General features: G+C 44.3%; 1 protein-coding gene across 3 annotated transcripts; it reads left to right on the top strand.

Annotated features, from left to right (window-relative positions):
* The first annotated feature begins 3,385 nt into the window (after positions 1-3,385).
* LOC138120268 (T-cell antigen CD7-like) lies at positions 3,386-13,627 on the top strand. Of its 3 annotated transcripts, none has more exons than XM_069032779.1 (7): positions 3,386-3,515; positions 4,843-4,933; positions 5,182-5,305; positions 6,089-6,427; positions 8,550-8,891; positions 10,240-10,346; positions 12,021-13,627. In XM_069032779.1, the coding sequence occupies exons 3-7, from the start codon at positions 5,233-5,235 to the stop codon at positions 12,129-12,131; spliced, it is 972 nt and encodes a 323-aa protein (XP_068888880.1). In that variant the 5' UTR covers positions 3,386-3,515; positions 4,843-4,933; positions 5,182-5,232; the 3' UTR covers positions 12,132-13,627. The 3 variants fall into 3 exon arrangements, with proteins under 3 accessions (XP_068888880.1, XP_068888879.1, XP_068888878.1); XM_069032778.1 differs by having other exon boundaries at positions 4,690-4,933; XM_069032777.1 differs by lacking the exon at positions 4,843-4,933.
* The last annotated feature ends 4,303 nt before the right edge of the window (positions 13,628-17,930 follow it).

Genomic DNA, 17,930 nt, shown 5'->3' with positions numbered 1-17,930 from the left:
AGGCCATGCTTCGATCTGAGAGATGCTTGTTAGGCCTTGGCCTTGATGCGCAGCCCCTGGCTCTGCTCCTCTGGAGTTTATCAGAAACACCATCTGCTCCAGGCACTGCTGCTGTCCAAGGAGCTCCTGGTTTCTTTAGGAACAGCCTTGGAAATGATTTTTCTTGCCTGAATGGCACAACATCTGTGTTCTCCCACTTCCAAAGGCGTTGTGCCAGTCTGAAGCGAGGCCAGGATGAAACGTTGTTGTGACTAAAGCCCCTCTCTTGTGACCCTACAAACAACGGTGGAAAATGAGACCCTTGGAGCTCTGCTGGGCTGCAGCAGCTCCACCAGAACCTCCCTCGGAGTGGGGCCTCCCTGAGCTGGGATCTCTCCCGTTTGCTGCTCTCGGGGGATCCCAAACAACGACGGATCCTGGGCTGATCCCGCCACTCCTCAAGGCCCAGCTGTCACCCCTTGGGGAGATGCAAAAGGATCCAGAGTGAGCATTTCCCTGCCTCTGAGGGGAATTTCTGACAGGTTCCTTGCACTGACTCTTTATATCTGTGTGCGGATGCTCTGGCAAATGTGGGAGAAATGCTGCTCTCTTTGATGTTTAAGTACCTTAGATAAGTAAGTTAGGCCTGTGAGTAACTTTAATATAAGTTATAAACTAAGTTAAATGCTGTTAACTGTTATTCCTTTGCTAAATTGTTACATTTAAGGTATAATTTCAGTACTGTTAAATGCTGTTAAGGTTTTAGTGAGTGCCCTCACTGTCCTTTTGTCACACGTGCCTGAACACACATGCACGCAAGACTAGTCAGTTAATTTCTGTTTTGATTAACTGGATTTTGTTTGCCTTAAACATCTTGTAAATGATGTGAAGAGTGAACCTTGCCAATGAACTTTGTTGTGCTGTTGCTTAATTACAAATCTGATGCTTGTTGATCCCCTTGCCAGGGATGTTTTAAGAAATCTCAAACATTCTCTCTAAACATGCATTTCCTATTTGATCCCTCAGTTCCTCGCTGTTCATTACACAAGTACTTCTTGTTCAGTTTCTTTGGCTGTTGGGGTCATTGGAGAACTCCAAGGGTCTCCTTATATGTTTCTCTACCTTTGTTTCTTAGGTTAGACTGGACACTTTCTACAGTCCTTTTCCTGAGAGGCTCTGTTATGCAGTTCCCTGATGTTATTAAATGCTCCTTTCTTTAAAAAGACAAGAGAAAAATGTATTTTCTTCTATTCTCTGGCACTTTTTCTTACTTTTTAATTCCTGAGTTAGATGTGAAACCAGCTCCAAGTATCAGGCTGAGTTTAGTGAAGTTTGTATTTTGAGAACCAATAGGATCATGCTGGGAATCTAAGAGAGAACTGCATTTTCTGAGTGAGGGACAGCAGCCCCTTTTTTGCCAAGGCCTCTGAAGCTTGGGAAGGTGCTGAGTTGCTCAGGTCAATGGGCATGGAGGGCACTACAGGTGCCAGGGCAGCCCAGAAATGACATGTCCAGCACAAAACTGAGGCCCACTCTTACAGAGAGGTTCTGTGGATGGAGGAGTTGATTTTGAAACCTACTTTGATATGAACAGACCAAGAGGAATTCAGATATTACAATTTCAATGCATTTCTTATTTTTAGGTGAAGCAAGTGAACAGACAAGAGAACAGTTATCAGTGCTTGGGAAGGAGACTCCATCAGCATAACTTGCCCAATGAATGCTTCAGAAAATGAACATTTAATTGCTGGGCAGCTCTTTTTTGCAGTGGCCCATTTGACAAAGATGTGGAATTAGTAAATAACCATTCCCTGAAATACTTGGATTCTTGTCTAGTAAGTTCAAGGGTTCCTGCTGAGCATCTCACAGCTGAGGGGTGCCAAGGGCCTGCTCTTGCTCAGAGCAGCCAAAGATGCAGAAAGCTCCGACAGCACCGGCACAGGCCCTTCCAGTTCCCGTAAGGAGGTCTCTGAGATGGGTGCTGGGGTGCAACAGTGCATGCACAGGGCTGCCTGTTTGTTCTGCACAGGTAAGGATTCAGCTCACAAACAGGGAGTGCAGTGCTTTTCCTTTTCCCCAGTTTCTGGCTGTTCTTTGAGACCACTTGCAGTGAAGAACCAGGATCAGCAGATGATGCCTCAGAGAAAAAGGGTAGGTGTGGATTCACAGGGGGCAAAGGGCTGCTGTCTCCTAAGGCAGATGCTGTGTGCTGAGGTACCTTGGGCTGGGGTTGCGTGACTGCTGTCACTGTCACAGCCCTCTGTGCCTCCAGGCAGGGGAGTGGCACTAATATTTGCTCCCTTATCTGCATGTCAGAGGATATCTGGTGCCATGCACTCAGAGATGACATCATGCACTGGGTTTCTTTTGGTTTCTTTATGAACTGATTGAAGTCAGACATGATTCTCTTCCAAAACAGCAGGTTAACTTTCCAGGAGGAATCCCAGGTTGTTTCAGATGGCAGGGAAGGGTGCAATGGGTGGTGGGTCAGCTCGGGGTGAGCTGGGCAGCTCAGCCCAGCCAGGAGCAGCCCATGAGATGTCTGCTCCCAGGGGCTGCTTTTAGTCCCTGTGAATGTGCAGCGATCCCGAGTGGCTGTGACTGGCACAGGTTTGTTTGGAACAGAAGCTCCCTGTGAAGCCCTTGTTAAAAAGAGTGTGCTGAGAGCCAGGGGGGAAGAGAGCAGCTTGGTGAAAGGGTGACCTGTGGCCTGGGGGGAAGCATTGCTGCTCTCAGATCCAGCTCCAGTTTATGGCAGCCCAGGGGTTGGGGGACAGCTTGCACAGGGTGGTAAAGAAAAAACAAAGGTTGTTCTGTGTGTCAAAGGCAGTGGCCAAGTGGAGGCAACGATCTTATGGCTCTGTGGAGAGATCTGGGATTGTAGGAAGAGGGGAAAGGAGAGGGTTGTTGTAACTTTGTGCTGCATTTGCTGAGAGTTAAAATCTACTTTGACAGTTTGATCTGCCTCCTTGCCACCCCAAAACACCTCACCCAAAACAGGGAGAAGAAAGCAGCAGATCTTACCTGTACCCTGTGCTGACAGAGCCTGATCTTACAGACCCTGGGAGCCCTTGCAGGGCCAGGTAGTGCCAGACTGCGGAGCAGATCTCAAATCCCGTCGGTTCACGTCGCTGCTGCAGTACCTAGAGGGACAGGGTGACTGCCCAGGTACTTCTGAGCAGGTTGCTGGGAAGTTTTTGGGAGTGTGATTGGTTTTTCCATGTTTTCTCACTGCAGTGTACCACACAGTAGCATGGACTTACCTGGTGTCCAACGTTCAGTAACATTGCTTACCTGCACGCTAAATTTAAAGTCCAAATGCATGTAATTAGGCACTAATTACATCTAATTACATCTTAAAGAAGGGAGGAGCCAGTATCCTGCTTTTTCTCCAGGATCCAAGTGACTTTCTCATCTCTTGCTCAGGGCTGTGGAAGAGGAGCTGAATGTGCTGGGGTGGGGAAAGGCTGTGCAGGCACTTGGAGAAGGGAATGGGAGAGGCCTGCAGGCTTCCTTGGACACAAAAAATGTGTGAGGTACTCACTCTGTCTTCTTTAAGGGCTCCTGAGACAATCTGTTCTCTTAAAAATTGTTGCTCCTTCTACTTGTTAAGTAGACCTGTAGAATACAGTTGGCTTTCTGGGCTGCAAGTTTAATTTTCACTTTGAGAGAGTACATTGCTGTGGTGGAAAAGGCTTTATTGTCTTGGTAAAGACTGGAATTATTTATTGTCTTGGCATTGCAATGAAGTTAAGGGAGAAGGAAAAGCCTGAGAGTTTCAGGTAGTGATGTGTAGGAACTTGGGGGTTTGTTTGGTCAGTCAGGCCCGGCCGGAGATGAGAGATCTCTGAAGTCAGATCTTGGAACACGCAGTTTATTGCAAAGGGCGTGGGCGCAGGGGCACTGATTAGAGCTGCCAGCTGCAGCTTGGAGCAGGCCCAAGGTAAGAGCGGAGTAAGGGAGAGAGAGAGAGCTAAGTGAGTTAAGAGGGTTAAGAGCTAAGAGAGTTAAGAGCAAGAGCAAGACAGTAGGTAAGAAGAGAGGAGCTAAGAGAGCGAGGTCCTTGTTACAATACAATAAATCCTCTTCTGTACTGAATATTCTAATTCTCACTAGCCAATCTAATACAAGGTACAAATCCTATAGCATTTACATACAGCCTATAGGAGTTATTACATTACCATAGAGTGTTACATTTTAACTCCTAAAAACTACTCTTTGGACCCCTTCTGCTGAGCTAGTAGGGTCTGCTCTGACCCTTGGACCTGGCTGCCAGCAGAGGGTATTGTTCAATCAAGAGGGGATTACCTTCAGTCGGCCACACCATTGTTTTCCAGTTGTTCAGTAACTAAGACTTTATATCTCAAAGATGGCCTTCATTTCGATGTCGCTTATAGTTTTCATATTCCCAAAATCTTTTGTCAGGCAATCATATTTATAAGGCTTTCCTGTTTCATCTTCCCCAACAGTGATGTTTCCTCAAATAGATCCTTTTAGAACAGGACCAAAAGGCTTTGTTAGATTTCCTGTCAAATCCTCTTTCTCCTGCTGGTGATCTCAGGTGGGCTGGTTTGTGAGTCAGGTGTGGTCTGGGGGGAAGCTGGGTGTGAGTGGCTGGTGTTTGCTGAAGGAACTCCAGCTCCTCCTGCTTGAGAATTAATCACGTTGTCGTTGCCAAGATGCAGATAAAACCTGCTGCTTTGTGTGCAGGGCTTGTGTAAGAACTGAGGGTTTTCCTGAAGCAGTGGAGCACCTCTCATCTTGCTCCTTACAAAGCCAAGACTTTTGCATCTGCACCCACCAATCTAAGCCAGTGGGAGCCCTGACAAACTGAACTCATTGTACCAAGCCCCTGCATTTCAGGGGAGGACACAACCAGGGGACAACTGCATGACTTTGTCACTGTGAAGAGCAAATTTGAGCCTCCCTTTTCTCAGTTGCCTTCCAGGGGGAGGTAGGTGCTCCCCATAGACAACTTTCTACTGCTGCCCTGTGGGCTGGGGGTTGCTCAGAAGCAGGAAACCAGGGGTGGTTTAAGTGTGAAAAAACCCAGATGCACCTCCCAGAGCCATAGCTCTTCCCCCTCTATCACAATCACTGTGATACAAAGGCAAAAGCAAAACTCTGCTGACTTTTTTCAGTAGACAGCTCATGTAGCTGGAAGACAGCAGCCCAACCTGGGGCTTACGACTCTCTCCTCAGGACTTTAACTCATCGGTCAGACTGAGGGAACAACTAAAAAGAGCTTTGGAGATGCTGTGGATGTCGTGTCTCCCAACTGCCTCCATCTTTCTTCTGCTTCTCCCATGCTTCCCTGCCCAGGACAGTACGTACAACATCAATGCTCTTACATTTCTTGCATTTTAATATTTTCTTTTCTTTTTTTTCAACATTTTCTAAACTATGTTTGTCTTAGATATGCAATGTTCTCTATTTAATTTTTCTTCCCTTGCTTATGATGTACCTTCTTTTAGGTGTTTCCCATTTGATCTCTCTCACTATTCATTGCACAAGTACTCACTATTCAGTTTCTTTGGATAATGGGGGCAATGGAGAACTCCAAGGATCTCATTATATATTTGTATATCTTTGTTTCTTAGAATAGATTTGGCTTACACCTTCTGCAGCCCTCTTGCTGAGATTCTGTATTATCCAGTTCCTTGATGTTATGTAATGCTCCTTTAAAAAGACAAGAGAAAAATGTATTTTCTTCTATTTTCTGCCACTTTTTCTTACTTTTTAATTCCTGAGTTAGATGTGAAACCAGCTCCAAGTATCAGGCTGAGTTTAGTGAAGTTTATATTTTGAGAACCAATAGGATCATGCTGGGAACCTAAGAGAGAACTACATTTTCTGAGTGAGGGACAGCAGCCCCTTTTTTGCCAAGGCCTCTGAAGCTTGGGAAGGTGCTGAGTTGCTCAGGTCAATGGGCATGGAGGGCACTACAGGTGCCAGGGCAGCCCAGAAATGACATGTCCAGCACAAAACTGAGGTCCAGTCTTAAAGAGAAGTTCTATGGATGGAGGAGTTGATTTTGAAACCTACTTTGATATGAACAGACCAAGAGGAACTCAGATATTACAATTTCAATTGCATTTCTTATTTTTAGGTGGAGAAAATGAACAGTCAGCAGATGTTATCAGTGCTTGGGAAGGAGACTCCATCAGCATAACTTGCCTAATGAATGATTCACAAAATCAAGTGGGAATGTACTTGAGAGATATCAGACAGAATCTCAATGTGATATATGTTCCCAAGGATGAATCTCCAAAAGTCAATCCTGCCTTTGCTAATCGCACCAAGTATTCAAAGGAAGGGCAGAATTTCAGGATAACCCTGCAGAGGTTACAGGAATCTGATTCCAAAATCTATGCATGCTCTGAGATGGTTAAAATCAATGGCCGTCACAAAGACCTGTATGGGAAGACAACCATAGTGGTGGTCAAAGGTATTGCAATTCCACCTTTTATGTCATGAATTAGTAAATGCAGATCTATATTTTAAATCAAAGATTGGAAGAAAACAAAATGGGAGGGTGAGTCTGGCAGAACTTTTTCCATGTCTGCTCAGGTCATGTACATATTTGAAGGAAAGTGTGGGGTTTTCCTCCCTGAAACAATGAAGAAAACACATTAGATAGTATGGTACTAAAAAAAACCCCAACCACCCTAGAACATTAATTTGTGACTTGTTAATCACAGCTACAGATTTTCATATGAGTCATAGGTTACTGCAGCAGTTTGGAAGCAGTGAGGTCCCACAGCTCTTTCTAAAACAACCTGTCAAACCTTTATAAACAACCAGCAGAGCAAAGAGGGGTTTTTTTTTTTGGTAGCGGTTTTCGCAAGTCTCTTTTGTTTTTACTAATTCGTCTTAAATGAAAAATTGGTAATAACTGGGAAGCTGGTGCTAGGCAGGGTCTGCAAGCTGGGCATGAGTGGGTAAAGGGTTTTTTCTCTTGTTAGTGAGGAGTTGATGAATGGGCAGAAGTGTGGGAGACAGAGGAGTAGAAACTCCTGCAATTAAAGGAGGCTTTGATTTACAACCCTGGAAGAGACTAGGTCTGGCTTAATTGACAGAGATTTGTGGACTTTAAGCAACAGGATTACAAACTTGTGTTCCTATCATTATAAGTAAAATTGTACACTGGGTGTTTTGGTGAAGGGTTTTAAAATATAATAGTGTGATTTTATATAGTTTAAGTTAAGAATTTAGATGGTATAAGAGAGACATCTGTGTGTACGTGACATGAGAAGTTATTGGTCAAAACATAAGCTGCATTGCAGTGAGAAGTGCCACAGGTGATAGGTCATTAATCTAAAACAAAGTGTCGTTTTAAGTATCTATTGGATTAGAAAGTTATAAATTACGATGTAACCCTAAATCTTGTGACTAGTCGCCATTACTCGGAGGTGTTGTAAAAGCTCACGCCTCAACTGATGCGTTTGTTATTTTAAACAATAAATTCGTGTAGTTGCACAGTCCCATCCCTGAAAAGTTATTTTCCTCCGACACGTGAAGCGCGAGAAACGGACAAGAAGGATCCCGACAAGTGGTTCCCGACACAGAAGTGCTCCTTTTGGCAGATATTTCTGCTTGGGGGAACAATATTTTTGTCTTTTTTTTTTTTTCATTAGATGAGGGTTGAGCCCACACTATTCTTTGGCAGTTTATTCCTCTCTGTACCCGTCCTTCCGATGAGACCTTCTAACCTGAAACATCTTTCCCAAAGCTTACAGGGCTTTGTTCCTTTCCTGTCCCCTAGACATGTGAAATCGAATTGATTGCTGATCAGCAATAGTAATTTATATCCATGAAGGATTATCATCTCCTCCCTTAGGCTTCTCCTTTCGAACTTCTTGGCTGTGTTTTCTCAAATGAATCACATCTTGTTTATTGTGTATTGTCTCTCCAAATTATTTTATTAGATTGCTTTATATGTCTTTTTGACTCTGATCCTCTTCTCTGAAATGCTTACAACCTTTCCTTTACAAACTTCATAAATTCTGTCCTCACTCCCTTATCCACTTTAATGATAATGTTAAAAGGAACAAGTCCTGTCCTCAGAGGAACTCAGTGGAATGTCTTTCCAGCTGAACAGTGAGTCATTAATAACCACTCCATTCTCATAGACCATTTTTAGACCATAAACCCATCCCCCATGGATGGGAGACACACTGTATGATTTGATCCAGACCAGTAACCTCCAGGTCCCTCTATGGCTTCATCTCACTTGAGAAAGCAAACAATGATGCATGGCTCAAGGACGTGCTGATCAGGCTGTATTCCCTTAGAGGAGATCAGTATATGTCATTTTTTAGGTAGATGCAGACCCTTTACAAACAGCCAAACCTGTTGGTCAGTCCTACTTTCAGATCCTGAGGCAGGAAGATATGCCAGGGTATACTAAAATATATCGTTCTTCTCAAAGCATGTGTAAAGCATGTTTAAAAATTCGTTTTATCTAAACTTCTATGGTCTGTTCTGTCTGTCTGTGACCTCTGCCCTTGCTCCCCAGTTAAAATGCACCGTGTTAAGCATGTGATAGCCACTAATCTCTCTGGTTTTAGCTAACTCCAACAGGGCTCTGGAGCAGTCACCACTTTATGCCAACCCTGAGCCAGGCCAGTCTGTCAGCATCACCTGTGTGTTGAAAAGCTCACCTGAAGATGAGGGGTTCTACTTGCTCAGGACTCATGTGCAGCGTGCCATAGTTCTGCATGTGTCAAACCTCAACACGTCAAGGGTTTCTGCTGCCTTTGTGAGTCGCTTGGAGTATTCAAGGGTAGGAAATAGAATGGTGATAACTCTACAAGACCTACAGGAGGATGACAGTGATAACTATGTCTGTGCTGAGGAGGTGACAAATTCCCCTCTGCTCTCAGCAAGTGGCACCATGGTGCTGGTTAAAGGTATGGCCCTTTTGCTTATTTAATCATAAATAACTATTGTGTTGTAGTGCAAAAAGTGGGCAGAAAGCTCTTGGAACTTTAGTCAGGAGAGGCAAACCTGGGTAAATTTGGAGAGTGGGCTCAGGCTCCTTTGTGCCCTGTTGAGCTTGGACATGGAAACAGACTCTGTGTTTCTACCTGCCTCGTACAACCAGAGGGGAATTCAGACCTTGCCATAATCCTGCATCTTAGAAAAAGAAAAAAAGGCCAAAATAAGATAACAAACACTTCACTGTGTGAAATCTGTCCGTTTTAGGATATGAATAAGTATTTTTAGCAACAATTCCTTGACCTTAACATGACATAAATGACTTTTAGAAACCATTCCCTCTAGCAAGTCTTGTGTTTAAAAATAGATCACATCAGGGACCACAAAACAAGTCCTCAGGCACCTGCTTCAAGCACTACAGACCACAGTAGAAGTGTTCTCATGTACCCTTGTCACACACTGAGCACTCTGTGAGCATGTGCTGCAAAGAGGGGGGTTTGATTTTTTTGTGTTCCCAAGAAGGGGGTTGATTTTTATGTGCACCAAAGACGGGGTTTTACTTTTCTGTGCTCCAAAGAGTTTTTTTTATTTTCCTGCAGGATGGTGCTGTACCCATTTGCTAAGCTGAAGTCTGAACCAGCAACATAGTGCTTGATTTTGATGTTACTGGTGCAATTTAACCCTGTGCATTGGGCTTTGCTGACACTTTTCTAAAATAAGGTTTACAAAGGCCCAAAGAGTCGCAAAGGATTTTCCTGCAGTTTGCAAAGGCAACTGTGGTCCCATTCTGTGCTACCACCCACAGCTGGGGCAACAACTCAGTAAAGTGAGGTGGGGGAAATGACAGCACAAAAAAGCAGGGGGGTGATTATTAATTAATGTGTTATTCAGATATGGAATAATTGACGTTTCAGAGAGTTGAAACCCTTTCCACCAGCTCAGTGTGCTTCATACCACAGCATCCTCCTGCTTCTGTCTGTACCTCTCACCAGCCTGGCTCTTGGATAATTCAGAGCCCTTAGGGTTGCAGCAACACTGCAGGAAAACATTTTCTGCTCCCATTAGGAGTGTGTGGTCCACTTCTGCTCAGTGGTGGGGAAGCTACATCTTTGTAAAGTGCTGCACATGCCACCTGCAGCCGTCCCCGCCTCTGGAAGAGCACAGGAAATGCCAGTGAGAATATTAATGGGATGACAAACATGGCTCTGTAGCTGTTGATATCCAAATTTTTGATTAACCGGTAAAGTTTTTTTTTTCAGAATAAAAATAAAATTCTGCCTCTTTGTATTTATAATAATACTGCTGTAATTTTACATGCAGAAGTGGAGCAGGCATGCAAGAAGAGCTCCTGGGGTCTGTATGCCCTTATTGCCGTGGTGGCATTGCTGTTCTGTGCCCTGGTGTGCTGCACCTTGTACCGTGTTGATGTAAGTACACTGTCACCACAGCAAAACTGTGCCTGGTGGAGCAAACTGATGTTATTTTCTAAATAGTGACCGAGTCAAGCAAATATCTGAAAAACCTAAGCAATTGTGGCTTCCTATTGCTCTCCTATTTTCCCTTGTTTAATATCTTCCAGCTGTAAACTGTTGGCAGCTAACATGGTATCTTATATTTCTGTAACCCTTTGTCAATGAGGTATTGTTTATCTTTTAATAACAAACCTCAAGTGAGCTGTGTGGTTGACACAGCCATGTGTTGTGTGTGTCTCTTGGAACAAAGCCCCTTGCTGTTCTGCTTTGCTTGCTTTTTAATATTTTTTTTAAATTTTTTTATGTGAATTGGGACTGGAGCTGTACATAGCAAGCTTGTAAGAGATGTAAGAGAACACTTGGAGGGGGACACAAGGGCAACAAAAACTCATAAAATAGCCTGATGTCTGAAAGTAGAACTAGGAGAAAAAAAATTTGCCCCGTTCTAGAAAAAAACCATTCTTACGTTTTTTTTTCCTTTACTGGGATTATTTCTATTCATATACTGCAGAAAGTGCCCAGAAATTGTCTCTGATAAATCCTTCTGTTCCATAAAGATTACTGAAAATGAAGTGTATGGTTCACAGGCTCCTGTCTCGTCCCTCCACGTGTGGATCCAGCACTGCTGAAAACCAGTAGTGCAACATCATTCTGTCAAAGCCCAGTGGGAACTGGTGTCTTGTGTTACCAGTCTAAGAATGAGCCTTATTTATGTCAGAGCTAGAGCTCCATCCAACTCTTGAAGGAACTTTTAGTGAATTTGCGTCAGACTCTGTCATGGGTTAGCAAGCATAGTCCCAGAAGTGATGTTCTGCAAAGGGGTGCTTACAGCTTCCTCTGGGACCTGATAGAACCTATCAGTTGGCCAGTTTGAATATGGACAATTCTTTGAGCCACTTAAAGTTGTGACCACCTCTGTGATCCACACTTAAGAATAGGAAACTCCGAGGCAGAGCCTCTCTGTCTCGTTTTTGGTGCTGGCACAGGTGGTGCAGGCTCCGTGCGGGGGCCAGTGGGCCTGGCCCAGGCCCTGCTCAGGCCGGGCCAGGCCACGGCCATCCTGGAGCCAACGGGCCCTGTTCCACCCGTGGAACACCCCCTTATCCCTGCTGTGGGCAGCCAGAGCGGTTCGGCTCCCCCTCTCCAGTGCTGCAAAGATTCAGCTGAAGCTGCCCTGCAGTCCAGCAAAGATCATGTGAGCAACAGCGATAAGCTTCATTCCAGCTGCAAGGCCTAGGTGAGATTAACCCTTTTAGTGCTGTGAAGAGCTGAAACCCTGAGGGAGAAGGAAGAGGAGATGCTTAAAGCTGAAATTCTGTTGTGAAGCTATGATATATCAGAGTACCCGTAGTAATTTCATGAAGGCATGGGGGGTGGAGCGTTCAACTTGTACTTGTGAGCAAAAGCACCTGCGCTGAGATAAGCAGATGCTGACTTAAAAGAAAGTTAAATAAATAAGCTGATAATTTCCACTTGGTCCTCTAAGACCTCACAGGGTCGTGAGAGGAATTTTAAAGTACATTTCCTCTTCCAATAGATGATGTAGATGGACTCTTGAGATGGAAAACGACTCCTTAGTTGGGGTCTTTCCAGGCTCTGTTTTGAATGGCTGTTTTCTTTGTTTTGCAGGTGAAGAAATATTTCCAGAAGAAAAAGCCCAATGTGGTATATGAAGACATGTCCTACAATTCCAGACGTAGCACACTGGTCAGAACCAACACCTACAGCAGAGGTGAATAAACTTCTGCCAGCTGGGACCGTATGTACATTGACCTTTCCCTTACAGGCGGCTCTGAGAGCTGCTTTCACCAGCTGATGTAGTAGCTGAACTGAAATTGCTATCACCTACCTTCTTCAGTGCAAAGAAAAACCTCATTTCCAGGGGTCTTTCTCCTTTTTTTGATATGTTTTTTTTGTGACGTACAGAAAATGTAGCGAAATGCAGGTACCCTGGATGTGTGTCTGCAGTTCAGTGTGAAAAAGCAGCATTTTGGGGCTAAATGCAACAACATATGGGCTTGTTTCTTTGACCAATAACCCTTTCTGGGAAGGTGGGATGGATGGGGAGGTCTGGTTCTGTGCTGTGGTAAATGCTCAGGAAGACCACACAGGTCTGTTCAATAGTTTGCAATGGATCCACACAGGCCTGGATTCCATTCATGGATCCTCAGGGCCTGCCCAAGAGCTCAGGCAGCTAAAACTACTCAAGAGTTACAGCAGGGAAATCTGTTTTGAAGAAACTTCAGAAATGTGTCAGGGTGCATCATGAGTGAAGTGCTGGATCCGTGTGGGCTCACTTGCTCCGAGGTCATGACAGTCCCACAAAAACACAATCAAGTCTAGATTTTAATTTACTGCCTCTGTCAGAGCTACTGACATGACTGATGACTAAAGTTGAGTCCTGGTGACTTCTTGGGACAGCAAAAACGTTTGTGATGTGCTGTCTCAGCAGGATGTGTTTCTTCAGGTCAGTGAACTCCACACTGTACAACACAAGATTAAATAATCTGGGGTAAAGCCAATGCCTGCATTCCAACCTGGGCACAGGTAGGGCTGATCTAAAACCCCTTCTTATCAAAGGAATTTATCAAAACTCACATCAGGCAAGAAGAGGCTAAATTTGGTTTAGTAACAGTTTATAGAACAGGTGGCTGTGGGAGCTGGGCTGAGGAAGGGCTCAGCCTCCTCCAGGAGTGTTTTGGTTTTGTAGTGTTGGGGCCACTGTGGAAAGTCAACAATGTTCCACAAAGGAATGCTGGATTGCCTTGATACAGGGCAGGATTGATGGGGGGTGAGTTGTGGTTGCTGGGAACAGGCTGAGACTGGAGTTTCTCTCTACTGATGTAATTGTTTATTTTTTTGAGGGATTATTATATTATTATTGTCAATTTATCTTTGATGAGTGCATAGCTGGAGCAGAGCCAGGCACAGAGGAAAATTCTCTGACAATGCTCTGACAAGATCCCAGCTTGCCAGGACACTCCTGCCCCTCAGGATAGCCCATTTTCCTCTGAATATCACTCATGAAATGCTGTGCACCAGACCTGAGGGAGAAATCCCCTCACTGAGGGGTGGCTGCTGCAGGTTCACCCTGTGAGCAAAGAGGTGCTGTCCTCACACGGCCAGACCTGAATAAATTGTGTTTGTGATGGGGTTTTGTACAGTTCCTTGATATTGTCATACATATATTAAAACCTGTTTCATATATCTTGCAAATAAATGGATGTTTCTTTTAATGGTTTGTTGTGTTTGGTTTTTTTCTGAATAGTGATTCAAGGGTTTTGCAAAATGCTGTATAAACTGCTCCTAACCACATCCCAGTAGACAACATAATATCTGTTTTCCACTTGAATTATATAATCTACAAGTGAGGTTTTTCTTTTTAAAACCAATCAGAAAATAGAAAAGAACGCTTCAGACCTTGAGTATTCCATGTCTCATTGCCCAAACTTTTCTTGAACTCTGCTAGGCTTGGTGCTGGGACCAGTTCTGACTTTGTCCCTTGGAAAGCCCAGCTCAGGGGTGGGTGAAGAGCTGGGGAAGAACCAATAAATTGGGTACCTATCTAGAAACTGAGGTGCCCATAATCAATCACCTTTCATCACATTTTCATTTTTGGAACAAGGTGCAAGTTTAGTCAAAAAGCAGCAAAACCCCTGAGAGCCGGCACTGGGAGGCTCACAATGAGCAAAGTGGCATTTGAGATGAGCTTTCTGAAGCAATGCAAACATAACCACAATGGTGGAAAAAAGGAAAAAAAAAAGCTGTGAAAAGAAACAATAGTGGAGGTGGTTTTTTTGGCTTGGTATAAATGAATTTAAAAAACAAAGAAGAAGTAACACCTTGCTGAGGAAAATGTCACACACTGAGCCATTTCATGGGCTGGAGCTGTGTGGAGGGGTAGAGAATCAGCACCACAATTAACCCAAGCAGCGATGAATGAACTGCTGGGGAAATTATCTCTGGAGTCAGGGAAGAATTGGTTATTGGCTGCCCAAGAGGGCTGGGGCACTCTGAAGATGCAAAGTTGTCTCAGAGCTTCCCTGGAAAGCAGAAAAACGGAAATTTTCACTCCCAGAGCTGCAGACAGAATTGCTCTGGGCCAATTCTGCTGCCTTTGCTGTTTCTATCTCCTGTCTCAGCCTCTGGGGAGGGAAATGATTTTCAAGGAGAGGTGGGAAGTGCAGTCCAGAGGCTGGGATTGGACCCACAGCAGTGAGAAAGGTGTCAGGTATTGGTGATGTCCCCAGCCCCATCCATGGGATAAATGACAGGAATTTCAGCTGGGAGCGAAGCAGCCTCAGGTGGGGAGCAGGGCTGCAGCTCCAGTGTCAGAGTTTGTGGAACAGGGATGGAACAGCTGAGCAAGGACAGAAGGTCAGAAGCAGAGAAAACCCCACAGGCAATGTACAAAGTGTGTCTGAAGTAACTCAGGGGCCAGGTCTGGATGGAGTGGCCTGGGCTGAGTGCCTGGGAAGGGGGAGGGATCATCAGAAATAATTCTGGTTATTTGTAAAACTGGAGAAATCAGCCACACATAGTAGATTAGTGCTGATGGAGCCTGTAGACCCAGGAAAATTTAGCTGGAAAAAGCATTTTAACCCCTTGATTCAGGTGTGTCTGACGAGGATGTGCCTGAGCTCAGATTCCAAGGATTTCTTTTAAAAACTCAGCTGATCAGCTGAGTTGAGCCACAAAAGGTTTTGCAGGAGGACAGGATACAGGAGAGAAGCAGGTTCTGCTCTTGTGGCTTGTGACATATTGCAGAGCACTGGAATGTCTCCAGGGACTCTCCTGCAATCCAGTGTTTATGTGCTCCTGAGAGCTGTAAGAGCTACATGATCCATGTCTGAAATCCACACTGGGACAGTGGTCTCCCACCAGTTTCTCCCACCTGCCTGTTGCTGGTGACTGCTTGTGACTCCTGTTCCATCCAAAAACTCATGCAGGAGACACTCTGCATGTGTGGAGGATCTGACCAAAATTCGTCCAGCACTGCTGGTTCTGCTGGAAACAAGCTACTGACTGCTGATTTCTTGAGGTCCCTGTGTTAGTGAAAAATCTATTTCTACTCATGGTATGCAAGCTGTTGTAAGCACTTGTTTTCCAAAGCATTTAGTTTCTTTTTGAATGCTTTGTAACACTCAACTTGCAATATATTAGCAGTCAGCTTACAGTCAAGTTGAAAACATGTAGGGTTTTTTTCTGGCAGTTCACAGATTTGGTTTTCTCACAGCTTTGAGGTGCTGAAAATGCTTCATTGGTGCCATTTCTTTAATCTGACATATTTGGTTAATATGCTCCTGCACTAGTTAATGAATTCTTTTACTGCCTGTCATACAAATTTAACAGTATTTATGTGGTTTTTCCATGGTTTTTGACACTATTTCAAATCCTTCAGTAATAGATCCTTCGGACTGGATACTGGCTGCATGTAACATGCAAGAAATCTTTCTAATTTCATTTGGAGTCTCAAGGGGTTTTAAGTTACTTTTTAGGAAATCACTGGTAATACATTACTGTCTCATATAGCCAGAGCATCCTGCCTTTTCTGCAAGAGTCTCACATAATTTTTTTCATTTGAGAAACTGAAATAAAGCAACCAGCCTAAATACTGACTAAAAGGAATAAACCATTTTGTCCTAACACTAAAATTTTACAGTGTTGGCACAATCTGTCTGGTACAAGTAGATTATCTGTCCAGTTGTGGATGGGAGGCGACTGCATTCAGTGTAATTAACTGCTGGTAGGGCTGGATGAACTCTCTGGATGGTACTGATTCCTGTGTAACTACTTCACAAGAACAATTATTTTGCTTTTGGCTGGTATTTGACTGCATCAGCTGACTGGCATGTGTGGGAAACTCCCTGGAGAACACATCCATGGCCCCAGAGCTTTCCACCTGAGATATCAGGAATGCTCTGCTACACTCCCGTGCTCCTGTCTGTAATGGGAATAATATTTAAACACTGCACACGCCAAGTGGAAGATGCTTTCACATTCTTTCTGTGAATTAGTATCAGAAATTAGTAATCAGTAACTCTCTGGGAAAGCCTTTAAGTTAATTCCTCTCTGCTGTTCATGACACCCTCAGACATTTGGTCCATCTGCTCTTAGCAGAGTCACACAAGTTGTAAAAGCTTACCTGAGGGTCCTTGTACGAGTGATGCTTGACCAATGGTAGTAATCATTTCATCCTCAGATGGTGGAACTTATTACTCAGCTCTGATATGACAGAAAAAAAAGAAACACTTGGTTTGTGGGGTTTCTTTGCCCACAAATTATTGCCTTACAACTCAAGAGACACATCTTCTGAGAATCACTAAGGCCAGTTTACTGCTCATGGTTTCCACTTGTGTTATATTATCTCTGCTCAGAAATGTAACTGGCAGCAAGCTTGGGGGTGGGTGACATTTAAAGTCCCAATGTAGAGATGACATTTTGCACAAGGGCCCGTGATTTCTGAGAAGTAAGACCATTGAATAAACTCTATAACATCATCGTGGATTTCTCTGTTAGTCTCATTCTCACACTTTCTAATGCTCAGAGTGGAAGCTTTTCTAGAAAGTCTCCTTCAAGTGATGGCAGTTGGTGCTCTAACAGCTCAAAACTCTTTTATTTCATTTAAAAAAACCCTAAACAGTTTAAGGTTTCAAAAAAGAAATCAGACGTGTGTGTGTGTACACACTGCAGGTAAAGAAACTACAGTTTCTAATGACTGTCAAGGCTAAAATTAAAAACAGTCCTTCCACAGAGAGCACACACAGAGAGCCATGTGCTCCTTCTTGCAAGGGTGTTTTGGACATAAAGTGGTAGCATGGAAAAATAGATCATTATATTTCTGTCCTAGCCAAAAGAGGAAATAGAGGAGAGATCCTAGCAGGTTTAGAGTTCACAGAGAAACTCAAATGAACAGCCTGAACTGAGGCTTTGTGACTTTTTGATTTAGGATTGGGTGAACCAGGAGGGATCCATCATTGAAAGGATGGCTGTTGTCCTCCTGGTGCTTTTGTTAGTGGATCTCACCGTGATGGCCATGGTGAGTTTGCAAATTGTCTGGGTGGGCTTGACTGAAAGCAGGGGAAGGCTGTTCTTCCAGTGCTTGTTATTCCATGGCAAGCCCTAATGCTCAGACCTGGGGGCACCACTTGGGTGGAACAAAAAGAAAGGCAGAAATATTCACAATAAAGAAAATTACATTCCTTAATAGCATGCTTTCTGCAGCTCGCTCCTCTCGGGCTTCTCTTGTGTCTCAAGACAAAAATTGTGGTTTTGTGGTGGAGACAGCGAAGCCTGACTGCTGCAGGGGGCTGGGGAGTTTTTTATGTTCAGAAGTGCTACAGTGGTCTGGCCTGTCCCCATCCTGAGGCAGGGACCCATGAGCACATTCTGGCAGGAGCCTGTGGTTGCTGTGTGCTCGGCAGGGCTGTGGTACCCCTTCTGCAGAGCATCTACCCCAAAACCAGGCTCTCCTCCTCTGATCTGCCACCCGCCAGTGTCCCTCACTGTCACTGCCACACCGTGCTCTGTGCTACAGCT

This window comes from Aphelocoma coerulescens, chromosome 18, assembly GCF_041296385.1.
Source record: "Aphelocoma coerulescens isolate FSJ_1873_10779 chromosome 18, UR_Acoe_1.0, whole genome shotgun sequence".
Lineage (NCBI taxonomy): Eukaryota > Metazoa > Chordata > Aves > Passeriformes > Corvidae > Aphelocoma > Aphelocoma coerulescens.
The sequence above is the reverse complement of the archived record's forward strand: the minus strand, read 5'-3'. Positions and strand labels throughout refer to the sequence as shown.